Source organism: Sordaria macrospora, chromosome 2 (assembly GCF_033870435.1).
Source record: "Sordaria macrospora chromosome 2, complete sequence".
Lineage (NCBI taxonomy): Eukaryota > Fungi > Ascomycota > Sordariomycetes > Sordariales > Sordariaceae > Sordaria > Sordaria macrospora.
In genome coordinates, this window is record NC_089372.1 from 1,000,359 (window position 1) to 1,026,063 (window position 25,705).

At 53.2% G+C, this 25,705-nt stretch overlaps 8 protein-coding genes across 8 annotated transcripts; 4 read left to right on the forward strand and 4 right to left on the reverse strand.

The window, feature by feature from the left end:
- Positions 1–76: 76 nt before the first annotated feature.
- Positions 77–453, forward strand: SMAC4_07839 (uncharacterized protein; the record flags this gene model as incomplete). Its single annotated transcript, XM_003346314.1, has 2 exons — positions 77–355; positions 433–453. The coding sequence occupies 2 exons, from the start codon at positions 77–79 to the stop codon at positions 451–453; spliced, it is 300 nt and encodes a 99-aa protein (XP_003346362.1).
- Positions 454–2,141: 1,688 nt separating this feature from the next.
- On the reverse strand, positions 2,142–2,978 carry SMAC4_07838 (uncharacterized protein). The gene is made up of 2 exons (XM_024655561.2): positions 2,735–2,978; positions 2,142–2,667 (listed from the first exon to the last, which is right to left on the reverse strand). The coding sequence occupies exons 1-2, from the start codon at positions 2,925–2,927 to the stop codon at positions 2,411–2,413; spliced, it is 450 nt and encodes a 149-aa protein (XP_024511437.2). The 5' UTR covers positions 2,928–2,978; the 3' UTR covers positions 2,142–2,410.
- An 843-nt stretch (positions 2,979–3,821) lies between these two features.
- On the reverse strand, positions 3,822–7,745 carry SMAC4_07837 (uncharacterized protein). Its single transcript, XM_003346312.2, has 2 exons — positions 6,131–7,745; positions 3,822–6,080 (listed from the first exon to the last, which is right to left on the reverse strand). Exons 1-2 carry the CDS (start codon positions 7,277–7,279, stop codon positions 4,527–4,529), a joined length of 2,703 nt encoding a protein of 900 aa, XP_003346360.1. The 5' UTR covers positions 7,280–7,745; the 3' UTR covers positions 3,822–4,526.
- Positions 7,746–7,759: 14 nt separating this feature from the next.
- On the forward strand, positions 7,760–11,102 carry SMAC4_07836 (uncharacterized protein). Its single transcript, XM_003346311.2, has 4 exons — positions 7,760–9,026; positions 9,092–9,583; positions 9,648–9,877; positions 9,929–11,102. Exons 1-4 carry the CDS (start codon positions 8,942–8,944, stop codon positions 10,496–10,498), a joined length of 1,377 nt encoding a protein of 458 aa, XP_003346359.1. The 5' UTR covers positions 7,760–8,941; the 3' UTR covers positions 10,499–11,102.
- Positions 11,103–11,997: 895 nt separating this feature from the next.
- Positions 11,998–12,861, forward strand: SMAC4_13207 (uncharacterized protein; the record flags this gene model as incomplete). Its single annotated transcript, XM_066091315.1, has 2 exons — positions 11,998–12,666; positions 12,766–12,861. The coding sequence occupies 2 exons, from the start codon at positions 11,998–12,000 to the stop codon at positions 12,859–12,861; spliced, it is 765 nt and encodes a 254-aa protein (XP_065946013.1).
- On the reverse strand, positions 12,313–14,604 carry SMAC4_07835 (uncharacterized protein). The gene is made up of 2 exons (XM_024655560.2): positions 13,493–14,604; positions 12,313–13,390 (listed from the first exon to the last, which is right to left on the reverse strand). The coding sequence occupies exons 1-2, from the start codon at positions 14,325–14,327 to the stop codon at positions 12,954–12,956; spliced, it is 1,272 nt and encodes a 423-aa protein (XP_024511436.1). The 5' UTR covers positions 14,328–14,604; the 3' UTR covers positions 12,313–12,953.
- A 1,063-nt stretch (positions 14,605–15,667) lies between these two features.
- On the forward strand, positions 15,668–17,758 carry SMAC4_07834 (uncharacterized protein; the record flags this gene model as incomplete). Its single annotated transcript, XM_024655559.1, has 2 exons — positions 15,668–16,225; positions 16,295–17,758. 2 exons carry the CDS (start codon positions 15,668–15,670, stop codon positions 17,756–17,758), a joined length of 2,022 nt encoding a protein of 673 aa, XP_024511435.1.
- Positions 17,759–17,880: 122 nt separating this feature from the next.
- On the reverse strand, positions 17,881–25,174 carry SMAC4_07833 (uncharacterized protein). Its single transcript, XM_003346308.2, has 2 exons — positions 20,191–25,174; positions 17,881–20,139 (listed from the first exon to the last, which is right to left on the reverse strand). The coding sequence occupies exons 1-2, from the start codon at positions 23,596–23,598 to the stop codon at positions 18,277–18,279; spliced, it is 5,271 nt and encodes a 1,756-aa protein (XP_003346356.1). The 5' UTR covers positions 23,599–25,174; the 3' UTR covers positions 17,881–18,276.
- Between the last annotated feature and the right edge of the window lie 531 nt (positions 25,175–25,705).

A 25,705-nucleotide genomic window follows, 5' to 3' on the forward strand; every position in this document is an offset into this window, starting at 1 on the left:
TCGGTCACATCCAGAGCAAGATGATAACGCCCCTTTTGCGAAGCCAATAACGACTTTTGCCAGTTTGCCCATCAAGATGGCTACCTCTACTCTACCATTTCAATGCCTCACCTCCTCCCCCTCCCTCCCTTCAACAACCGGCCTCGGCATCCGCCTCTCCTTCTACCTCCTCTGGTTCGGTCTCATCCCGGCAACTCTCCTCCGATCCGCCTCTCCAGCACCCTACACCGTTCTCCGAGCAACTCACGCCATTCTCTGCTACGCCGTCTTTATCGGCCTAGCAATGAAAGTCGCCTCTCCCAGCTCAGACACAGCCTACTTCGGAGCAGCAGAAGTGTACATCGCCACCTTGCTTGTAAGCGGTACCGCGTATCTCACGTTGGGAGCGGTATTTTGGACGAGCGTAAACCGATGCTTGGGAACAAACAACAGGAAAGACGAAAAGCGGAGTAAAAGCAGCAAAGCTAAAGCAAAAAGTACCAGGAAAAAAGAAAGGGAAGGATGTGATCTGCTGGCAATCATGGAATTCCTCCTTCTCTTGATGGTGTGCGGGTTTCAGCTCTGGTTTTGGTGTTCCGGTATACTTGGGCTCGCAAAACGTCGAGACGAGAAGACATGTGGGAAACAATACGGATTCTTGTTCGCCAAAGCAGATTTGGACAGCGTCGGGTTTAGAGCGTTCAATATTGCTGTTGTGTTGATAGTGTTAGTGGGCGGGGTGGTGATGGGCGTGAGAAGTTTGAGCGGTGGGGGAGGAAGGGAAGAGAAGAAAAGGAGGAAGAAAGGGAGGAAGGAAAATGGGTAAGACTCCTCCTCCATCCTGTTGCTTGGTCGGTATTGACATCAAGCTCCCATGCTAACCTGTATCACCACCTAATGAAGTGGGTCGGCGATGAAACACCTCCAACTCCCCATCAACCTCCTCATAACCACCACCGTCCTTGTAGCTATCGAGCTCTCAATCCACTGGGACCGCCTCTCTGTGCTCCCTTCGGAAATCAACAAAATTAACACCGCGTCACAACTTATTCCGCTCTTGTTCTGCCTGGTTCTCATAGCTGCTTGTATCGTTGATTGGTTTTCTTCATCAACACGTGACAGGCCCTCTAGCCAAAAGAGCAACCGTTCCAGCCGGAGCAGCGGTGGCCGGGGAAGTCGTACCAGTGGCAGCGGAGGAAGCGGCAGCGGCGGCAGTGGAAGTGGTGGAAGCACCAGAAAAAACCACAGGAAAGAATCACATCGTCGCCATCATCGTCGTCCTTCACACTCCTCTTCTACAGCAAGCAGTACAGCTAGCAAATCAAGCCCAGGACCGTCACCAACGCGATCGAATGGAGGTAATATCTTTCCTCCAGCACCGCCACCTCCAGCTGCTGGGCCGGGAGGTTTCCGGCCTCCCCCGATGCCGCCAATGCCGGGTATGCCACCGGCTCCCTTTCACCCGTTTCCTCCATTCCCTGGCGCAAGACCGCCAGGTCCTCCGATGCCGCCGGTACCGATGTTTGGTGGTGCATCCGAGACAAGAACGGGGAGTGCAAGCGGGAGCCGTTCCGAGAGGGAATCTGATCGAGGATCAGAGCATGAGCATGGGTCAGGTGATGACCGATCCTATCACTCCCATTCCCATTCTGAACACGAAGAGGAACACAGCAGAAGAGAGGAAGAAGAGGAAGAAGAAGAAGGTGATTACCACGCAGATAGCATTGATGACGAAGAAAGGGGTAGTGGTGGTTCTGCGCCGCCTCCACCTGCACCTGCACCGCCTGGTGCGTTTCCTTTCCCTCCCATGCCATCACAACCACCACCACCGGCAGCACAATTCCCAGGTGCATTTCCTCCTCCGCTGCCGCCCGGATTTGGTGCCCCAGGCGGAGGAGGAGGAGGAGCTGCTCCGCCTCCGGGAATGATGGCGATGGGAAGAGGAAGCGGTGGTGGTGGGCCGCCGGCTTTCTTCCCTTTTGCTCCTCCTCCGGGAGGGGGCGCGGGAAGGGGAGGGATGGTACCTCCGCCGTTGCCGCCGGGGTTCGGTCCTAGGTGAATGTAGACAGGGGCAGCGGTTTCACGATCGATGGTAGTTCATATAAAGAGCATAGCGAAGCTTCAAATGTTTGTTTTGTGTGAATTATATTTATTCATCAGGTTGACAACCCCATTTCCAGAGGCGTGTCCAACCAAGTCTCATATCCCATATCATGTCGTCGTTCGTTATCGTAATTCCTTAAATCCCAACAAACGCCGTGTGTGATGATGTCCATCGGTGGTCGTCAATCCTTCCAGGTTGATCCATCTATCCATGCATCCATCACACCATCATGATGCTCTTCCCTTCCATTAACTTGCTTCCCATTACGCAGCAAACATTGCCGCTATACCTCCCATTCCAGTGTCGCGATATTCTTGTTTGTCATCTTTACGAAGACTTGTTATCCTTCTCGCCCTTGCCAATGTTGGACATGTCAATGTTTGCGCCGTCGGAAGACGTGGGCTCACGGAGACCCGAGGTGACACCTGGGCCGTTGGAAACGTCGCCGGAGAAGCGGCCGCTGCTGACGTTGACGTTGCGCTCGTCGGCGGATTGCCAGTCGGATGCGACGGGGGGCTGCTCGGGGAGGGGAAGGTTCTTGCGGACCTCCTCGATCTTGTCGGCCTTGGACTGGGTGGACATTTCTGCGGTGGGAGTTAGTTGTGTGTTTACTTGGTGATGGCTTAGTTGTCGAGAAAGAGGAAAGCTTACCGGTTGTGTTTATATTTGACGTGTTGGAAAAAAAGCGGTTTGGTGTGGTTGCTTTGCGCTTTGATGATTTGGTTTGATTGTACTCGTTGATATTCTGTGATGTATCGAAAGAAGTCCTGCAAAGTGATTGCTGATTCCTTATACAAGTCCCTCCAACAGTCCTTCCTCGAAGCTTCGATTTGGGTGTTTGCATACAGAGAGAATAAAGTCAATTGATGATTTCAGACTGAATATGACGTCATTGACGTCAACATTATCTCATAGTGGACATCATGATGTTCCCCACCGCTTAAGGCTAGCTTTCCCGCTGTGGGGCGCTCTTTTGGCGGCGGCAGCCCCGCCAAGACTCTGATCATCCCAGGGGTCCACGGCAGGGGCTGCCAGCACTAATAATTCCCCAAAGGAAAGATCTAGCAACTGTAACATCCAAGGTTGGACATTTGCCGGATGGCTTCGTCCCTGCTTGAAGATATAACCGGTAAGGGCCCTGTCCATCATCAATGAAACATCTGACGGTGACATCTACAGTTCCATAATCTTCTCCGGTCCTGTAGATCAGTCTCCACGCCGCGTCAGACTGTCAGCAGATCGCCGTGTACTTGTACACTAGACTCTCAGATTTGTTGCATAACTTGGAGTGGGTTTCCGATAGAGAGCATGATGGACGCGAGATATATAAGATACTCCCTGACCAACACCTACCACAGTATTCGCAGATATCATACGTATACCTACCTCTAGGTAGACCGGCTAGACTACTAGGTAGTAAGGACCCCCTCTACACTACGATTTCTAACACACCTTTACCATTTCCGCTCCAGACCGGACAGGTGATCTAGTGACTTTTCAAGGCCCCCGTCAAATGGGAGACCGCTTTGCTATCAAAATCTGATCAAGTAAATCGTTGTTAGTTATGGGAAGGGTGACAAGCGAGGCGGCATCTTATGTGGTCATTACCTCTAGGGGTTGGGACTTACTTGAAGGAAGTGCTATGTGGATTATGGAAGGTATGGCTGACAGTTGGCCCCAAGACTAACCCAAGTATTCCAACACATAGATAAAGATTCAGGAAATAGGATTTCCAATGGTTAATGCACACCTGTCACTGACAATCCGAGGTCCATATGCATGGTATCCCAAAAGTGCGAACATGAACATCAGCATGGCGTGGAGTTAAGCTGATTATCGCCGTATGTTCTCGATAATGCACTGGTGTTCAACCAGGGCTAATACATATACACCAAGTTATCACCGAGCGACGATATGTGGCATGGTGGTTATGCGACGGGCCGTGTGACCATTACTGTACACTACTCGCGTAGTCCCCTCCATACTTTCCTTCCATACCTTCCTTCCGTACTACCTTCCTTCACCCACTTATCGGACGGAATTTAACCCCCACTTGCTTTAATAAGTGACCAATCCAACCGAAAGTAACTGGATCTCCTCGGGACCGGCCTACCTACTTGTACGGGTAGCTCAACTGGTTCCATCATAGGGTCTCTCTTTAGTGTGTCGCACAACCCGGCTCACGAAGAGGTCCCGCGTTCGACTCGGTTGCACGTCACGGATTTCTTTCGAGCAATTACCTATACCTAGGTTAGGTAGCTGGGATTTTCTGTGAGTCGCTAAAGACAGCGTTCTTCCGATGCCCCCTCACTAGGGGAGTAGTAGGGTATTTGCTACTGTGAATCTTGATTTCTTTTTTTCTTTTCTTTCATCTTTTTTTCCCCCGCAACAGACGTAACATCCCCTCCTTCAAATACGGATTTAGGCCATCAAAGAATCACCCCTAATATCTCTCCATAATCCAATTCCTCCTCTCCTCCTCGCCCATCTCCGCCAAGAACTCCATCTCAAACTCCTTGACATCGCAATACCTCTCCACCACCTCCTGTCCGGAAAACCCCACAAACTCCTCATCCCCCCTCAGGGCAGTCAACGCCTCCTCCACGCTCGCAGGTAACATGTCCTTGACGCCCAACTCCGCCCGATCATTCGGTGTCAGCTTCGCGGGATCAATCTCACAGTCTCCCCACGTCAGCTTCTCCCCATCCATGTACCCGTGGATACCAGACAGCAGCACGGCGGCCATGGCGAAGTAAGGGTTGGCTAAGCCGTCCATAGCTTTGAACTCCCAGTGTGAACCCTCAATCTTGCGGAGGGGGGTTTCCCGGTTCTGGGTGCCCCAAGTTACCCAGCGGCCGCCGGCCCAGGCACCGTCTCTGAGACGCTCGAAGGAGGCTGGGTTGGAGTAGGTGAAGGCTGTGATGGCGCGGAGGTGCTTGAGAACGCCGGCGTAGAAGGGCTCGTACACCTCGGGCTTGTCGCCGCCGGGGGAGGAGATGCTCATGTGCGTATGGCAGGCGGTGCCGCATGCGGTTGCGAAGGGCTTGGGGTGGAGAGTAATCTTGTAGCCGGCGGCAGTGGCAAGGGCGAACATGACGTCGCGGGTGTGCAGAAGGGTGTCGACGGCTTGAACCGGTGGGTAAGGGGGAAGAACAAGCTCGAACTGGCCGGTTGCGGACTCGGCATGGAGTTGTTCGACGTAGATGCCCATTGAGTCGAGGGCATGAACCATGTCGCGCAGGAGCTTGGAAACCTTGGGATCGGCAAAGTAGCGAGACACAGACCAGGCGTGGCCATCAGTGGTCAAGGTGCTGAAACGGCCTGAGGCTGAGGCCTCTGATGGGCGGTGTTTGAACGGATTTAAGGAGTTCAAGGATAGTGTTGCTGAGGTATCCGCACCCTCTACTCTTTCGAGCAGAAGGAACTCAATCTCGAATCCAAGCAAGAAGCTCAATCCGTTATCGGTGCCCAAGTCTACGGCCTTCTGCAGTAGTGACCGGGGGCACAGGGCAACGGGGGCTCCGGATTTCTCACGGAACTCGCCATACATGCTCACATGCCCTTCGGTAGGACCAGGACGAAGCGACGAAAAGTCCGGGTGCAGACGATACTCCCCAGTAGGAGCGAGAGTCGGAACGAGATGATCGTTTTGAATGAGCCCAAATACAGCTGTTGGGATGGAAATGTCGGTTGATTTGCCTTGTTCGAACAAGGACATGAACTTGCGGAAGGGGACCATGCGCATCCGTGGAGTTGCAGTGTAGTCAATCCAGCAGATACGGATAAAGTCAGGAGCCGGTTGGTCCTTTAGGAAGAGCTGGAAAAGCTCCAGGTCGCTTGCGTAGGGTCCGACCTCAGCACATGGCTCTTCATCGAGCTCAACAAAGTCTATGTCGAGGTGGTAGAGTTTGTTGGAGTTTCGGAAGAGCATGTCACGGACAAGTTCGATGGCGGCTTTGTATCCGATATGTCCTTTGCGGACATAGTTACTCAGTACCTGTAGTCATGTTAGCCTTGGCCTCCAGCAACGATATTTGTCTAACTCACGTTTGTGAACACCTCACGCATTTGGGTGATGGCAAGTAGATAGGTCTCGGGAAACCAGTGACCATCTGTGCTCCACAAGATCTTTGACCAGGGGCAGAGCTCGATGATTTGTCGTAAGACCTGCTCCTGACCATCTTCGCTGATGCACGGGAATACTTGGCCAATATCGGCATAGACATGCTCATACACGCTGGCAAGATAGCCAACCTCTCTCATAAAGGGGTACCCAGCATGAAGGAGCACAATGGGCACAGTTGGGTATGCGCGAATGAAGTCCTGCAGATGGGATGGCGATGACTTGGCAAGGGTGATGTCGTTGTCTCCCAGGCCGGTATGGAACTGAATAGCCTTCTTCAGCTTGGAAGGGCTATCGCGGATCAACATGGCCGTACGATGCACAACCAAGTCATTCAGATTGTCCTCTTGCAGCTTGGTAAAGTCCAACAGGGCAAAGTTGGCAATGATCTCTGCAAAGGCAGTGCGAGCTTCAACTTCATTGACGGCGCTTTTAATATCCAGGCCGGTACGGTAGCAGATGACGGACTTGAAGGCTACCACATCGGGGTCATCGATAGCTTCGTTGACTATGGTGTCGAACGCAGCGATCCAGTCGTCGTAGGCATCATTCAGGACATCGTTGCCGGTCTTTGGCGAAGCATCATATGTCTTTCCAATTTTCTTGATGATATCTGCAGCCACTTTTTCAATGCGTACAATACGTTTGCATTCGGTACGGGTATAGTCATTGTGCCAGACCATGTCTTGGGCGTCATCTTCGTTGTCGAGCCCATCGTCGAGGAGCAGTGTCTCGATTCCCTCTAGACACTGGGCGGTCCATTCCAAAGGGAAGTCGATGCGCTTTTGCTCAATGGCAGCAACCACTGCCTCCCATGTGTTGTTACACTTGAGCAGTTCAGACAGCTGTCGAACGGCACGGAGATGGGGGAGGGAGTGGATGGCGGAGTGGACAGCATCGCCATTATGTGCTTCGGAGGTGATGGACAGCAAAGGGTGCTTGCTGAGAGCTTCGAGCTTCAGAAGAGGATGGGCATGGTTGTCGATGATGGGTGTGTTGCGGATGGCGCGAGCAAGAGCTTCCAGTTGTGAGGGTGTCGCCGATGAGCGAGCACCAACCCAAGCCGTGTTCATCTTGAGAAGTTGATTGTCCGTCTGTGTAGTTCGTTGCCGGTTATGATCGTCCGTCGTGAACTCGTGATGGGATTGTTGGGATGTTTGGGGAAGGATGTCAGGACGGTCCTCTTTTCCCGTGGTTACGGAGCTCTGACGTTGAGGGGTTCTGCATGGTTGCAGCTGAAGGAAAGGCAAATGGCGACCGTCCGATCATCTTCTCCCACATTGCGCTTTGTCTCTCCGTTGATGGAGCATTCCGTAAGGTGAGGCAGGTGCAATGTCTCTCCCGTGCATTAGCAGGTGGATTCGCCTTCCGTGTTGTCACACAGCAGATCCAGTGTTCCGATTGCATTCTGCACAAGAGAGGGGAAGCTCGAATGGCCAAGATCAGAAAGGGTCATCTTGGGCAAATCAGGGAAGTTGTACGTGGAAAGGGTGAAGAGTTACAACGAAGCTATATAGGTATGGACTTTGAACGAAGAGTCTCCAAGAAGAAAAGATGGACAAGGAAGACCCTGAGATCAGAATTCGAGGGTCTAGGGTTTAAGGAGCAAGCTCCGTCGTGTGGGGTTGACCTCCGCTAGTTCCACTCCTTGTAGGTGACCCTAACCCTGGAAGCGGGGTACTGCGTAGAAAATGTGCTGCTTTCAGTCAGGTGTTGGCCGACCTCAAACTGTTTCCGAGCAACCAACCACGCCGATTTCAAATACTTATCGCAACAGCCATGTTTGCCCGGGACCACAAATTAGAGGCAAAGCATCTTGTGGCTGGCTGCCGTTTGGTGCCGTTCGAGTGCTGTTGAACTTGCTGATCATGGTGTTCTTGGCAGGAGATCGCCCAGTCCGAGTCGGGCTCTAGCGTGGGGAAGAAGCTTGTTTTCTGAACAACAGGCCAACCCTTGTTCCATAAGTTTTCGAGATTGATCGAAATATCAACTGCCATCAACGAGAGAATGGGAAGTGAAGGTATGTCGAAGAACACCGCGAGCGAGAGACATCCGGAGCAATATTTATGGTCACCAACTACTCCCGTACCGAGAAATGGTGGTACGCCTCGAAACAATGGTTGCCATTCTGTTATCAGGCATGTCCACTTTATCTACAGCATCTTCTCACGCTCTGTTCTGCCCGCAGAACGATCCAGTTTGATCAACCCATCCCATGCCCGGGGCTGGACCAACGGGTACATTAAGTTCCTGATTAAGTGGTAGTGCCGCGTTAACACTCCCTCGCATTCTGCTAATGCTTATCATGCCAACACTAACAAGCACAATGTAACCCGGAGCGTTCCTGGTACCTTGGAATGATGACATGCTGTTTATCCCATCCACTGCCTATCCATCCCATCTTCCCGTCGGCAACAACACGGATGTGGGTGACGCACCGGCAGAGTCTGCTCGCTGCAAGAAAGTTGGGGTGACAACTGGAACTGCACTGCCATCTGCAAACTTTTATCTGGTTCCAGGTTGATAGCCGGTGGTGGTACATAGGATTCTCTCGTTCAATCTTTCCCCCAAAGTCATTCCCCATCCACCACTGCGCCTTTGTCCTCGTACCACAACAATACGAAAAGACGACAACCGATGGCCAACATCTAATTGAAAACCAACACTCTTCAACCATCACGCTCGTTTCTTTAAATTTGTTTTCAGTCGCTCGCTATTGTCAGCCCACCATCACCATGTTCTCGACATTACAACGGCTTGCCGCCGTCGCCCTTGTTGGGGTTGACGTCGCAAATGCAGCCTTTAGCGTCGCGTCAGTCGGTACGTCTGGTCCATCTCCAACTCGCAGAAAATGAACATTAGTAGTGCTGACAGAATATGCGCAGCCGACATCAAAAAGACAGCAGCCGACATCGCATTCGACATGATGCAATACTACAAAGGGAACTTGACGGGACAAACACCAGGAATTCTTCCCGGCCCTCCTCCAGCCGGTGATTACTATTGGTGGGAAGCAGGAGCAATGTGGGGGACTTTGATCGACTACTGGAGGTTTACTGGCGACGAGTCATACAATGAAGTTACCACCCAAGCCCTTCTCTGGCAAGTCGGTCCAGGACAGGATTATATGCCACCCAACGTCACGGCATCCCTAGGCAACGATGATCAGGGCTTCTGGGGAATGACGGCAATGACAGCCGCCGAAAACAACTTCCCCGATCCGCCACCCGATCAACCACAATGGCTGGGCCTCGCTCAGGCTGTCTTCAATACACAAGCACACCCTGACAGACACGACGAGACCTGCAACGGTGGATTGCGATGGCAGATTCCCCCGCTCAACAACGGATATAACTACAAGAACAGCATTGCCAATGGTTCGTGATGAGTTTGGGCACTTGGAATACTTCGTGAACATAAACTGACCCAGCATGGCAATAGGCTGCTTCTTTAACCTCGGCGCAAGACTGGCGCGCTACACCGGCAACAAGACGTACGCCGACTGGGCCGAAAAGACGTGGGACTGGATGAGGGGTGTTGGGCTCATGGACGACGATTACAACATCCACGACGGCGCCCACGTCGAAAAGAACTGCACCGATGTCAACGGCGCTCAGTTCTCCTATAACTTTGGCGTCTTTACCCTCGGTGCCGCTCACATGTACAACTACGTATGTTGGTCCTTCTTCTCTCTGTTGATATCAATACTAATACCATAAAAGACCGACGGCTCCCCCGTTTGGAAAGACCGCCTCGACAAGCTCGTCAACGCCACCCTCGTCCGCTTCTTCCCCGAAAAGATCGCCTACGAACCCGCCTGCGAAGACGGCATGACGTGCACAACCGACATGCTCTCCTTCAAGGGCTACGTGCACCGCTGGCTCTCCACCACCACGCAAATCGCGCCACACACGGCCCCTATCATCCTGCCCGTACTCAAGGTATCGGCCGAAGCCGCCGTCCAGACTTGCACCGGCGAAGCAAGCGGCCGTATGTGCGGGTTCAACTGGAGGAAGAAGAAATACGACGGCAGTCATGGCGTGGGACAGCAGATGAATGCACTGGGGGCGGTTTCTGCACTACTGATCAATCAGCAAGGGACCAAAGCGCCGGTGACGAATACTACCGGTGGCACCAGCAAGGGGAATCCGAATGCGGGAAGCCAGAGCGATAGCTTTGGAGCGCATAACAGGCCGATATCGACGGCGGATAGGGCGGGCGCGGGAATTGTGACGTTCTTGTTGTCGGCGGGTGCGTTGGGCACGTTTGCGTGGATGGGCCTTGGTAAATAGGAGGACCGGGCTGATCAGACGACGAGTGAGGCGAGGGAGGAATGTCCAAGGGAGAGAAAGGTATTGGTGCCGAGGGGAAGGCTGTTGGTAAAGAAGGGCAGAAAGGATCAGAGAGAGACGATTGGGAGTGATGATACTTTGGTTGCTAGTGCTGAGAACTTGGGGAGGGTTTGAGGGTGGGTTGGCAGGTCTGGTTTTCATGTTCCTTGTTCGGGGCCCGCCGTGTCAGTGCTCTTCTTGACTAGAAGTGTCTTGGGAGGAGACACTCTGATTTCACATATCTCTTTTTTTTTTTTTTCCCCTTTGGTAGGAGTTTCGCGTTAGCAGGCAGGGTTGGTTGGCAAGGCGTTGACGGTTCATATCCTATCATATGTGTTATGATTCAACTGTTTGGAAGGAAGATGATGGGTTATGATGATTCAGGGAACGGAAGGACTAAAATGAATGGAAAAGAGGGCTTTTATCTCTCTGCGTCTGTTAGTTATCAGTTGCACTCTTTCAAGTTGAAGCGTAGGTATTCCTCGCTTACATACATAGTTGTCTCCATCTCCTTCTTCTCTGGAGATATAATTACGAATCACATGAAAGTATTTATCTTGGGACATCCGACTCGTGTGTCTCTCCAGTGAATTCTCTTGGTTCTTCTCTAGTACTCTACACCATCGAGACAATATCAAAGAGTGTCTCCAAGGTCTAGACCCCCGTTCTTCTTGCTTGCTTGTCGTAAGGAGGTACCCACCCGTGAACCTCCAGGTGACGCCATCCCGAACCTTATTTCCTCGCCAAGATGCTTGGTTCTCTTGGTTCTCTTGGTTCTCTTGGTTCTCTTGGAGTTTCATGATGCTCCTCACTTTCAGCTTTAAAGCGTACGTACTGTGGGCACTTTCTCTAGTCTGAGTGGCCGTTACACTACTGGTCTCGTTTCCGTACAATCTTTTCAGTATTCATTTAGGTACTCAAAGCTGTCGTGGTGTTTTCGTACTTGGCGGCGTATTCGTAAGCATTGTATGGAACTTTAGAAAATCTGGACCGCTGGTGGCTGCACCAGTGGGCAATATGTCAAGCCATGCAGCTTGGGTTGCAGGTGTGCCTGGCCCGGTGTTGAAGCATGCAATGGAAGTGCACCATTCAGCAGCTGCACTCACTGTTAGGTTCAGTTCAGGGGTACTGCGTGTTGAGACGTGCAGGGGAAGCGCCATGAACGCTAAAGCTTTAGGGCTGTTTCGAGTGCTTCCATCTCCCCTTCCCCGCGTGTTCGTTTTCGGGATGTTTCATCTTCAACGTCCAGAGGGCATGCATGTTCTCCTGGAGAAGGGACAGAACGAAGGATTGGAATCTTTCGACAAGTATTTCTTCAGAATATCCTCTCTCAAGACCGACATCTCGCAAGTGTTTTTTGTCTTCATTACAAAAGGGAACCGCACAACTCCAGACTACCCGGACCAGCTTCAAATCCCAAGACAGCCACAACGACGACTCAAGCCCGCTCCGTATTCACAATGCCCATCCCATTACCAGACCAACTCACCACGTTCTCTTCTCTCCCAACCCCCAATGAACATTTCGACGACAGCCAAAATGGTAAAGACAGCTACCTCCTAGCAACCATAAAATCAAACCTCACCATCACCAAACCCACCCTCATCCTGACCGATATCAGCAACCAAGACTTTGCCCTAGTCTTCGATCCCCCTTTTACCGTCTCTGAGCCTAGAAACCCAAATGCTGTTGCGGAAAGGTTCAAGGAGTTGGGATTGAAGAAGGGGAGTACGGTGATTATTAGGAATGCAAGGAGGACAAAGACAGAAAGGGAGGGTGGGCAGGGGTTTGTTATTTTGAGTTCACTGGGACGACTCGCGGTAGCAGAGGACATGGAGGCAAGGACAAATAAAGAGGGTGAGGAGACAGGAAAAGAAGGGAATGGGAATGGGGGAGATTTGTTGGGGGTAGTACCAGTGCCATTACAAATGACGAAATCAACGCTGGAAATGCTGCGACAGAGGGATGAGAGTACCTCTAGTGCCCCCGAGGAACATGAAAGGGAGGAGAAGATGTGCGATGGGAAGTTTGATGGCTGTACGACGCCGGAAGGTAAGGAGAGGAGGGGTTTACCTGGAGGGGGGCTGAAGAGGTGCCAGGCGTGTATGGAAGTTTGGTATTGTTCCAAGGTGAGTTCTCCCTCAAAAGATGATGATGGGTGGGTTGGGGGAAGACCTAAGAGACGGGAGAGATAAATGAGGCTGATGAATATGAATCAAAACAAATAGGAGTGTCAGACCAGGCGGTGGATTGCACATAAAGATGAGTGTAAGGCTATTAGAGTGCTAAGGAAGATTTGGCCTAGGCCAGAGGGTGTGGAGTGAGTTCATCGGGAGAGACTGGGCTTTAAAATAGTATTATGCGCTGTAGACGAGAAGGGAAATGAAACAGCGGGAGTTACGAAATACGACCGAGCCTAGTTCCCACCACCGGCCTCCTTCAGCGGCTTGTCATTGTCTGCCTTCTTCTCACCCTCTCCATTTCCCTCCACTTGCTGCTCCTTCTGCCCGTCGATCTGCTCCTCATTTTCCTCCCTCTCCTCCAAAATCTCCCGATACATAATATCCGTCCTCACTGAATACTTCACCCCCTTAATCACATCCGCGCCCGCATGAAACACCCTCCTATGCTGAAAGATCAGCACCCTGCCCGTCTTACACTCAACATCATACTTCCTCTTCTCGTCGCCAGACAACAACGCCGTGGCACCGCCTTCCAACTCCGTTTGGTCTTTGAGGTCCGGTGGAGCCTCGGACTTGCAGTCGTTCAGGTACAGGTGGATAGTGAATAGTGTCTCGTTGATGCGGTCGGAGTTGACGGGGTCGAGTTCCCGGTAGGGGGAGTCGCAGTGGGCTGTGTTTTCATAGCCATCCTGTCAGTCATCACCCATTGTTTCGAAGGAGAGAAAAGACGGGAAAAGGAAAGGGGAAGCGGGTAAGTGGAAAAGAAAGTCACCTCTAAAAAATTGACCAGGCGAGTACCTCAAAAACCTCATCCTTTTATTAACCTTCACAAACTCCCACTTGCCCGTCCTCCCATCCCTCATCAACCTATTTGTCTGCTCCCTTAGCCTCGTACGCTTTCCCTTCTTCTTGCCATTCGCATACCTCTCCACCTCCTTTGGCTCTCCCTTACCCTCCCCATCCCCAGCTTCTTCCTTCCGAAGGGGCATCCCGGTAATAATCCTCGCATCTCTCTCAGTGTCTGCATCTAACACCGCTAGTCGCTCGCGAAGTCCAGGAGCAAGACAACATCGCTCCCAAAGCCGATCGACAACCTCTTGCTGGTCCCAGATTATACGTGACGAGTTGCGGTAGGAAGGGGTGTGCACTTCGTAGCCTAGGCCTACGTTGACTAGGGCTGGTGCCCAGGGGGTTTTGCCTCGCTTATCAGTGTCCTCCTCTCCATCCATAGTTCCCGTTGCTGAAGTCCCAGTCCCGTCTTCTCTCTCGACAACAACCCATTTCTCAAGAGGAACACTCCCCTCCGCCAACTTTTTCAGAACCTCACACTCCTCCCTTGTCAACACTCCATCAAGAACCACGGCGTATAACCCTTTATTTTCAGGTAACTCGGTTTGCGACCAATCTAGCTCTGTTAGAGTCGGGGGAGTGGTAACGCCCGGTTCGGTGGCGAGAAATCCGGGCGGAAGCTTAATGGGGAGGGATTCGTAGCTGGTCTTGATTGCTTGGGGAGGAGCCTTGTTTTTGTGGATGTTCTTTGGCGGGGCGGCGGGAGCGTGGGATGGGGTGACGATACTTTTGAGTTCGGCGAGGAGGGAGGACATCATCGTGGCGGTTGGTGTTCAGATGAGTTAGATGATGGTAGAGAGGTATGAATATGAAAGAGGTAGATGATCTGATGGCTGAGTGAAGTTGTTGAGGGTATATTGGGGTGTCGTATGGTGAGTAGGGTACATAGGTAGGCTGAAGCTGGAAGTTGGCTTGTAGTTGGAAAGACGGTGTAAGTGTTCGAGATGATTCTAGTTGGTGGATGAAGGAGGAACAACACAAAAACAATTGAATGATGCTTTATAACATCTGTAGATAACAACCAGAAAGGAATATGTGTGGAGAGTGAAGAGAACAGATTCCCCTCGACCAATTTCTAGAAATGATGTCGAAGAGTCACAGGAGGCGCAGTCACTAAACGGTCCACTATTCTAGGTAGAACCGTGCAGTGAACATCCACGATGGCTGCCTAGAGTACCATCCCGGTGTACACCTCTTCTGGGATGTAACTTGCTAGCTTGGTACGTTGATCTTACAGGAAACAAGGGCAAATTAGTGACCGGACCAGAGATTTCTTGTGTGAAATTTAAAGTTCTCGCCACCACCAAAAAACCATGCTAACAAGTTATATCCCAGAAGAGGTGTACGTCTCAGATTCTGGCTGTGAAGTGTCCTCAGCAATGAGTGATAGCGTGACGATCAGTGACCCATGGTTGATGGCCGTATTTCGAGAGTCGAAGTGGAAGTGGAACCACAATGCCCCTTTTCACGATGTAAACAAACCAGCTACCATATGACCATCGGCATGGAAGAGTGAGCGAGCCATCCTCAAGTCTCAACCTGGCAGGCCTAGCATTTACAGCTACCACACTAACGAGCTGGATAGAAATCTCCTTGACATGGCTCAGAAAGCAACGGTAAAGACGTGATAGGTTGGAATAAGTTGTCACATGTTGAGGAAGAAGGCCAAGGAACCCATGCACAAAACCCTAACCCGAACAGTCTCATAGGCCTTGTCCGAAGTCGCCCGAGGACCAATTGACATTTTCAGTGGCGGCAAATTCCCCACGGGCGGCAATGCGCCGCTCCCGAACCTGTCGATGTCATATCCTGAATCTTTTATCTCCTTGTTTGTATGTATCTGATCTTTCGAATTTTTGCATGAACCCCTGTTTCTTTCGTCACGACTTCCATTGTCCGCCCGTTCGCAACGCCGACCGCCAGATTCTGGTCAGGATCTAGCGAGGACACTCTACAGCATAAACGATCCCTACTACCTCTACGGCCTCCTTAATTGTGCGCGCAATGCCCAGCTCATGATCTAACGATAACCGACGACGAACGACCTAATTCTACGCCTTCTTGTCCATATACTAGTTGTTAACAAACGTCTTATAATATGCCAGCCCAAACTTCCTTCGCGCTTAGGCGCCTGCAGACGCTCAATGCCCATGTCTATGCGCCTCTCCGACGAACTGGTACCGGCAGGATAACGAACGGGTCATGGACGTGCGCAAGCTGTCGCAGCAGCCAACTTTCTGCTTCTTCCTACAACTCGACACTTATCCGACGATCCTTCTCCGCCAGCTCGAAACGATATACCAACCCAAACCAGAACGGCTCCTCATCCTCGAACACCAACGGCAATGGCAAAACAAGCAATGCCCGACGAACAATGCTGCTAGCAGCCGGTGGAGGCGCAGCGACCGCGGGAGTACTGGCGTTCGGAGATGATATCAAGTACACATACGAAGCGGTGGAGAGAACGGGGAGGGTGGCGACCGCGCTGGCGGCTTGTGTGAACGATTACCGGAAGACGCTGAACGCGCGAGAGAAGATTGAGGATCCGGAGGAGAAGCAAAGATTGCTGAGGGAGTGTCACCAGCGGTGCGCGGATCGGACGTTGGAGGTTTTGGAAAAGAGTGGTGGGATTTTCATCAAGTTGGGACAACATTTGGTTAGTACACCTGGAGGACAGATATATAGGAAAATGGGAGAACAAATGCTAACAAACAACAACAACCAGAGCGCAATGAACTACCTCCTCCCACCCGAATGGACAACGACCTTCATCCCTCTCCAAGATAAATGCCCCGTCTCCTCCTTCGAGTCGATCGAGCGCATGTTTTTGGAGGATACCGGCACCTCGCTCTGGGACTACTTCTCCGAGTTCTCGCGCGAGCCCATCGGCGCCGCCTCTCTGGCGCAAGTCCACCTGGCCACCATCAAAGAAACCGGCCAGCGCGTGGCCGTCAAAGTCCAACACCCCTCCCTCCAGCGCTGGGCGCCCCTCGACATGCGTCTGACGGCCACCACCTTCAAGACCCTCAAATACTTCTTCCCCGAATACGACCTCGAATGGCTCTCCTCCGAAGTGGAAATCTCCCTACCCAAAGAGCTCGACTTCACCTGCGAAGCCGAAAACGCCCGGCGCACCGCCGCGCACTTCGCCCAGGCCGCGCCCCAACTTCCGCTCTTGATCCCCGACGTCCTTTGGGCACGAAAACGTCTCCTGGTCATGGCCTGCGAATCAGGCCACCGCCTCGACGATCTAGCGTACATGGACGCGCACGGCATCGACCGCGACGAAGTCTCTGCCACGTTAGCGCATATCTTCAACGAGATGATTTTCGGCGAAGGCGCTCCCCTCCACTGCGATCCGCACGGCGGCAACATCGCCATCCGGCACAACCCTAACCCCTCTTCCTCCTCCCAGTCAAACCGACAGTCCAAGTCCAAATCCTCAAAGTCCAACTTCGACATCATTTTGTACGACCACGGTCTCTACCGCGACATCCCCCTCCCGCTGCGCCGCTCCTACGCTAAGCTCTGGCTGGCCATCATATCCGGCGACATTCCCAAGATGAAACAATACGTGTACGAAGTAGCGGGCATCGGGGAAGATAAATTCCCCCTTTTTGCGTCCGCCATTACGGGCAGAGACTTTATCAACGTCGTCAGCGCCACTGACTCCGGCGGCGTGCTCAAGCCGAAGGAAGCGTCTGAGCAAAAATCCATGAGCACGGCACTGCAGGAGGGACTTATCGTTGATCTAGTGCAAATGTTGGGCCAGGTGCCGAGGATTATACTGCTCATTCTCAAAACGAATGACCTCACGAGGGCGCTGGATGAGAGTTTACATACCTCCCAAGGGCCGGTGAGGCAGTTTTTGATTTTGGCGCGGTATTGTATGCGGACGGTGTTTTATGAGCGGTTGGAGGAGATTAGGAAGTTGGGAAGTGTCTGGAGCCCGGCAAATGCGGCGAGGGTGGTGGGTGCGTGGTGGGAGTATGCGAGGGTGGAGGTTAAGTTGGAGGTGTTCGAGTTGTGGTTGAGGGTTAAGAGGGCGCTTGGGTTGGGAGGATATACGTTGGGGGGACCTGGACAGGAGCAGATGGTGCCGGTGGGGAAGAAGGGGCAGAAGAGGTTAGAGAAGGAGGTTGAGAGGGAGCTGGAAGTTGGGGCTAAGGCTGCTGCTGCGTCTGCGTGAAGAGTAGACAGGGTATGAGATGGTGATGAATGGTAGGGCTTTCGAAGACTGTAGGGTGAGGGAAGGATCAAAAGTGGTTCAAGAGACGAAGGTGTGACGATTAGAGATAGAACTTAGATGTAGACAGATGTAGATGAGATACCTACGTATTGTATTTTTTATTACCCAACTCAGGGCATGCTCAACTCATCCATCCAATAATAGCCCAGTGAACCTTCATCAGGTAACACCCCAGCGAAGATTCATCAGATAGAACAAACAACGAAATGCTAGTTTATACGTTACTGACAAACCATTTCAAGAAAAAGACTCGGTATCATCAAAATAACAAAACAACGCCCAGAATGATTTTCCCCCAAGTAGATCAGCGAAATGAATAAACTAACGCTTGCAGGCACGCACGCACGCTCGCACGCTTGCTTTCCTTGAAATATCCATCCATCTTTGTTCTCCTCCCCGCATCCACATCCATCCCATCACGTATCACCCTTATTATCCTATCCCATCCATGATATGATCTAATCCCTCAACAAACTTCCAGTCCTCCTGCTTCCCTCGCTCAAATTCCCTCCACTTCCCCTGCCGCCCTCCCTATCATTCGACGGCGTCATCGGTCTAGGCCCACTAGGCCGTCTCGACACCTGGCCTGTCGCTCCACTCAGATTCTTATTCTCCAACTTCCTTGTCTGGCTCGGGCTGTTAGGGCCGCTACCGCTGCCAGTGCCCTCAATAGGCTCCTTGGGCGGCCTAGGAGGACCACCAGCCGTAATATTAAGGCTGGCGGGCGCCGGCGAGGAAGATGCGTAGATCTGCTGCCAGTTGGGGTTGGCCTCGTTGCCCTGAGAGTCGAAACTATCGCGGTTCAGGTTGCGAGGCAGCCGGTTAAGGCTGGTGGCGGATCCGGCCCAGTCTTCAGACTTGGGGCTCAGCATGGGCGAGTTGCCGCCCGTGAAGCCGAGCGCCTGGCTTTCGAGCGCCTGCTTGAAGCGCTCCGTCTGGCCCTGGCGCGGCTGCGGGTGTACCAGGTTGAGCGAGTTGCGGTGAGCCTTGTACTTGGCCTCCTCGGGCGTCATCGTCACCCAATTAGGCTGCGGTGGCTGCATCGAGTTGTACGCAAGTACGGGGGACTCGGGGTCCTCGTGGAGGTCGTGGCTCAGCTCGGGCCCCTGGGAGTAAGGGTCGTTCTTGGGCTTGGGGTGGGGGTTGGAGAACTGGAAGTTATCCGAGTAGTTGGAGGTGCCGATCGAGTCGGCGCGAGACGAGACCGTGTTGTTGCGGTACGCAGGCATCGTAGGCTGGTCGGCCGGTCTGGGGCTCCACTGCTGCTCATCTTCCTCATCCTTGCGCGACTGGCCGCTGCGGCGGAAGAGTTGAGTAATATTAGTAGTCGTAGTGCTCTCCGACCACCTGGACTTGAACCAGCTCGACCTTCCCTTCTTCTTCTGGTCCTCGTTTTGCTTAGCAGCATTCTGGTAGTCTGGCGACCTGGTGTTCTCGTACTGCTGCTGGTAATCAGGCGATCTGGCGTTTTCATAAGCGGGAGAACGGGTGTTCTCATACGCAGGTGATCTGGTGTTCTCGTAACCAGGCGACATTTGACGAGCACCGGAAGCGCTAGGCGGCGACCCACGGGGCGTCGCCTGCAACGAACCGGAACGCTGTTCGTGGGCAGGGGTCATCAGCACCTCCGGCCCGCCAAAGCGAATGCTCTCGTTGTCATATTCATCCTCGTTGTCCTCGGGCACGGTACTTATCCTGTGGCCGGACACCTTGCGGACGTAGTTTTGCTGACCGGGTGTTCCCCGAGACTGGATGGACAGCTGTCCGGACTGAGACGCACTGTTGGTGGAAGTTCCAGCATGTCCTTCCGGCTCGTAACCGCGATCCTGATCGTATTGGCCCTGCTGAGACTGCATGTTCTCGTACGAACGCTCATCCTGATGGTTCATGGGGACAGAGCCAGCGCCAGGAACAGTCTGGGACTTGAGCACATCCACTTGAGTAAGGAGCTGCATCAGCATATCCTCAATCCTGCCAAGGTCGTTGGGTCCCTTATGACCAAGACCCTTCATCAGAGCACGGCGGAAGATGTTCTTCTGCTTCTTGTTGCTCATCTCGTCCATGGTAGTGGTGGTGCCAGCCTGCGAGTTAGACTGAAGAGAGCGAGGGGCACTGCTGCCAGGATAAGGACGAGGGCCGTTAATAGCGCGCTGGACCGTCTTCTCAGTGTTCTCCTTGACTTCGGTGATAATAACATCCTCAGTATCAGCAAGGAGACGCTTGAGATCCTCAAAGTTATTGCGCATCTCGGTGGCGGCCCGAACAAGGGTGACCAGGATCTCGGTATCTCGCGCACTACGCTGAGCATCACGGACCATCAACTACACACTGTTAGCAACCATCCCTCAGTATAAACACGCAGGCAAACTTACATGTTGCATCAAAGCCATGATATCCTTGGATTCGATCTTGTCAATGCCCGTTCCAGCGGCTGGGTCATACATCTGCGAGTCCATTCCGTCGGACATGCCACTAACTTGTCGCGAACCGGAGCCGAAGAAGTCCATGGGGTTCTGGTTCTTAGCACCGCCAAGGTTGAAAGGAGCGCCATAGTCGATGCCCTTGCCCTTGTCCATCGAAGTATCCGGGGTCCTGTTAGGTCCCTGGGAGATATATCCTTCATCGACCTTCTGACCGACGGGGCTACGAGTGGCATTGCCGTAGTTCTCATAGCCGCCAGGAGAAAGAAGACTGTCTCCAAGACCAGCAAGGTTGGCAATGGGGCTGGCATCCTCATAAGGGTTGGTGACCAAAGTATCGCGCTTCCGGTCCTCGTCAGTCCTGTACCACTCGTCCTGCTCCTGTTGGTTGCCGTTGAGGTTGAGACCCTTCTGGAGAGCATCATGAGTGCCGTCAAGAGGACGATAGTTGAAGTCATCAACGGACGACTGGGGACGTTGCTTAGGGGTAGCATCTCCCTCCCAGCCACCTTCCTCTCCGTTGAGCATCGATGGGTTAGTGATCAGATCATCCTCGTTCCAGTGCTCAAAATCTGGTAACGGGTCGCCGATATCCGGCAAGCCACTGAAGCCCAACTTGATGGGCACAGAGACGTCCGACATCCTGTCGATACTGTGCTTTGGCTCAAGTGCGGGTCCAGATCCGTTCTGGGCGCGTTCCTTGAACGACTTATTGCGCCCAACGCCCTCCCCTTGCCATTCAGAAGTGCCCTGGTTCTCCTGCTTGCCCTGTTGTCTGAGGGCAGCAGCGGCGGCACCAACCGCAGCGCTGGTAATAGCAGCCTCTGAAGCGGTGGTGTAATGGCGCTGTCTCGGGACCTTCCTTCCGTACTCATCAAGATCATATTCTTGGTAATCGTATGAAGCCTGGCTATCGTTTCCAGCAGTATCTGGCCTGTCACCCTCTTGGCTTCCGTTGGTGACCATGGAGTTACGGTATGGTTGCTGGTTAACGCCACTGGATCTAAGCGAGTCCACCATGGAGCCCTCAATGAGCGAAGCATGATTGGAATCGACAGCAGCAGAGGTGTGGACGTAGTTCGGGTTGGCTCCCACGGCACGGACAGGGTGACCATTACCATCAACCTCGCTGTTGGTCATTCCGCTCACATTGCTCTGATCCATACCCGGCGTCCTCAAGCTGGCTACCGACATGTTGCCAGGGGTACGCGAGCCGTTTGATACCGAGCCACCGAATGCGCGAGAATCGCGGTTCGGTGCCTCACTGCCTTCGGTGTATCCGGAGACGCTGGGGATAGGGCTCAGACCGCGCTTCTCAGGTTGGTAAGGAACATACTTGAGAGGAGGCGGCACCTCTTGAGTGTTGTAATAGTCGTATGGGCTATCTCCGTATTCCCGCTCGTGATCATCGTAATCGTCCAGATCATCATAGGACTCGATGGATGACGGTGCGCCGGTGTGGAAGTCGTCCTGGTTCTCGGCACCCCGTTGACGTGGCAGCTGTTTCAGGTCTCCATGTGAGATATTGGCGTGCTGGGTACCCAATGACAGCAGAGTAATCGGGGTCCGGGTGGGTGTCGGAGTGGAATCCTCAGTGTGGTACTGGCCATTCTGATCCTGCTTAGGCGCAATCTCCTCGCTAGCCGAGTGAGGTCTATCTGTGTCGGCTGATAAAATGGAGGCTCTGGTGACGTCCGAGGGGTTAAACTCGCTCATTAGGGGCATCGGAGGAGCAGGTGCGAGGAAGTCAGAGGCATCATCATCATAATCCTCATGCTCATTACCAGCACGATTCCGCAACTCACGTCTTCGCCTCCTACTGCGGTTCTCTCCAGGAGATTTCAGGCTGTCATGGGCTGTAGCTGCAGCCACACCCATCGCCGCACCGGCAGCAGCAGTCTTTAGGCGGTCAGTGCTTGCCGCAGGGCTGTGGTCAATAGTACTTTGCACATCGCTCCGCGTGTCTTGGCTGAGGGCACTTTGTGCCGGGCTCTCATCGAAGGCATTGCGGGCTTCCCTGTCTCGCTTCTCAATCTTGATGGGTTCCTTGGGTGTGGGTGTGGCGCCCGAATTTCTGTCAGCTCTAGACGTCCGGCGCCTATCACTGCCCTCGTCCCTAGAAGCCGTTGTCGCACTTGATGTCGCCGAGGCGGCCTTACGATCCTGACGCAAGCTCTGTTCTCTCTTCAAGGCATTGAGTTCTGGGAGAATAAGGCGACGAATGGCATCTTCTACTGTCTCCAGGAGCTTGGGATTGTTGATTGAGGAGGCCTTTGATTGACCTGAGCGCATTGACTCTGCACCCATGGAGCGTTGGCTGGCAGCTGCAGTCGACAGCATGCTTGAATCGGGCCCCGATACCAAGGAATCGCTATGCTTGGATCTCCTGCGGGGGGACTCTGAGCGCTTCGAGCTCCTTTCCTCTTTGCTGAGACTGCTGGTCCGGCTCTTGGTCGACTTGTGTAGGCGATTGCTACTGCCGCCCTTCTCCCTATCTCCGCGCGTCTTGGTCACTGATACCTTTTCACGCTCTCCGCGGTCGTAGTCTCGAGTCCTGCTCTCATCTCGGCTCTTGGTACGGAGCTTGTCAGTAACTGCAGCAGCTGTGATACCAGCAGCAGCGCCAGCAAGGGCATCTCCACCGCGCAAGGGGCTCCTGCTCCGGGAACCAGGGCTCTTGACATCAGAGTTCTTGTGTGATACGTAAGGCTCGTCGAGGAAACTGTCGCTCGGGATGGCTGAAATGTCACTCATGTTGCCGGTATTGTAGCTATTCTTGCTATCAGCAGAGGGAATCAAGGGGCTGGCAGGGCGGCGGGCGCGTCGGTTGGTGCTACGTTCGCTTCGTTCGCCGATTTCGATCTCAATGTTGCGACTGACGTTGCTCTCCTCGGTGGCAGAGGCGTACGAGTTGTTGTCTTCGTCGCCTCCGCTCAGGACGGACATCAACTCATTTTCGGAGCGGGCAAGGGCGTTTTGGGAATGGCGATCGGCGCGGCGGCTCTGGCTCGACCTCCTCGTTGACTTTGCTTCTGTTATTTTAATGCGACCTCGATCGGAACCGCTGCTTTTGCGATTGGACTTTTGGCTTGGCGTGAGGCGAACACGTACGCTGGGTTTGCGCCCGTCTCCAGATGGGGCTCCTTTTCCTCCTTCGAAGTACTCGATCAACAGCGAAGTCTGCGATTTGCCTCGGTTGTGTGTCTTGATGGTGACCGGGGTGCCGTCCTCAGGCAGCGAGTAGGATGACTTGTCGTCGGTTCCCAGCTCGCTCTGGGTAGGGCTCATTATCGAGGACTCGGTCGCGCTGGGCACGGGTAGTGGTCGCTCGGACGACTTCTTTTTGGTTTCGACACCCATGTTGACGGTGATGGGCGTCGCGGGTTCTAAGAGATGGTTGGGCTAGGCCAGGCTATCGAAGATCAGACGGTCGTCAAGCGAGTGGGCCTTGATTGTAGCTTGGGTAGCGCAGCTGTCCCCCGCCAGTTCGGTTGCTCCAAATCCTGTTCCTGTTCTTCAAAAGCAGGCTCTTCCCGGCAATTCGGTGGAGGGTGGTCGGATGTCGTTGCCAAAAGGCGAAATAAAAAAAAAGGATATTGGTAGTAATTAAAAAATGAGGAGAAAATAGGATAGGGCGCGTGTGGATATTAGGTTCGTCGTTCTGTCGAGTCGGAGCTGCGCGGTCTCTCTATTCGTTCCGTCGGTTCAAGGCGACATCTGGTGGTTGCGGGAAAATCTGGTGGTCAGAGAAAAAGTGGAAGCTGGACCAACGAAATCAGTGTAAGCTGCTAATTCGTCTCGTAGAAGCGTAGAATTGCGAAACAGAGTCCGAGAGAAATGGCAAAACCAACAGATTGGTTTGACTGGGGGAAACGCCAACTGAGAGGCGACGTGAAATGCAAGCTGTGCGCCTCTCTAGTCTCTCGCTCTCTCTCTCTCTCTAGAATGGAGGTTTGGTGGATTGAGTACTAGTGGTGATTTAGGACAAGCCTGAGGAGGAGAGGCTGGAAGAGGCTGGGTGAATGGAGATGAGAGGATGAGGAGACCGTGACAGGACTGGAAAGAGGGAACAACTGGAACTGGAAAACGGAGAAGCGCAAGCCAAGGTGCGCCGTAGTGTGTCCCAGTGCAGTTTGGTTGCAGTTGCAGTTGCGGTTGCAGTTGCAGACGGTGGTGCAGTGCAGTGTGATTGAGATGATGGCACATACGGCATCGGCAAGGGGAAGGAACTCTGAACATGGAACCTGAACCTGACGGGAGCCAAGCGCGCACCAAGGAAAACAATAGGACGGGATGACAGGGCAGGAACCAGGCTAGCGACAAGGTAGGCGGCGGTGCTCCGTCCCGTAAAAATCGAGAGGCGGGCGCAATCCTGCCCTGAACAGAGAGGAGGCCCCCAGACCCCCCATGTTTCCATCCTAGGTATGTACCTTATGTAATGGGCAGCAATGGGACAGCCCTTTTGGAGAGGACAGTCCAGCCCGATGCTGACACGAAGTAATGGGTGTGGGTGGTTGTGGTGGACATTGGAGAAAACGAGGAAGAACAACTGAAGGTATATCCAAGGTACGTACCAGCCGGGATGGAGGTCGGCAATGAATTCCTCTATGCGAACGCGCGCTTGTTGGTAAGGTATGTATCGGCCAGGGCGGGCTTAGTTCAGGGTTCCCAAGTAAATGGTCTCCTCGTGTCGGATATGCTATAATGCTTTGCGTGCTGCAGGCCTCAAAGGTGGTCGGTCTAGTATGGAATAGTAGCAGTTTGTCGCATGCAATGGAAGCGTGTTGTCGCAAGCGATCATTCAAGATTCTCCGCTCGTTCGGGTTGCCATTAACAGGTGGAGGTGGATGCCGCGATATGGGTAAATCGAAGCTACCCGCCAACGTGTTGTAGCTTGTAGGGCAGCAGCAGGGGAAGCACACAAAAAACGTGAGAGGGCGACAAGAAGATGGATGTTGGATGCGACTGGCGACCGACGACTGGCGTGTGAAAAAGAGGGAAAAAAAAGTGACTGGTGCCTGAGCCTCTGGATTGGTGCTCAAGAGAGGAGAGCGGCGAGGGGCAATTTGGTGGTGAGCCCAAGTCTCGCAAGTCTTTTCGCAAAGGACGAATGAGCGGTGGGAAGTCGGGGAGAGGAGCCAAAAAGTCGGCGCCCGCGAATTGGGACTGGGGAGAGCTGGACTTCTTGGCTCGATTCCCGAATGGATCAATGTCTACAAAAGGCTTGGACCGATGGTGGAACCGCTGGAGCTCTGCGCCAGTTCGCCTTCCACTTCCACAGCCAGAGCTGCAGTAGCGCCAGCAACAACAGCACGTTTTTTTCTCAGTCGAGTCACTGTCACCATCCACAGCCTTGGTTCCGTTTCATGTCTTCGGTCTCAATGTTCTGACGGTGCTTCTTCTTTTTCTTCTCTTTCCATCCCCTTTCTGATCACCCCAACTGTCCAACCCCGAACCCTCAAATGGC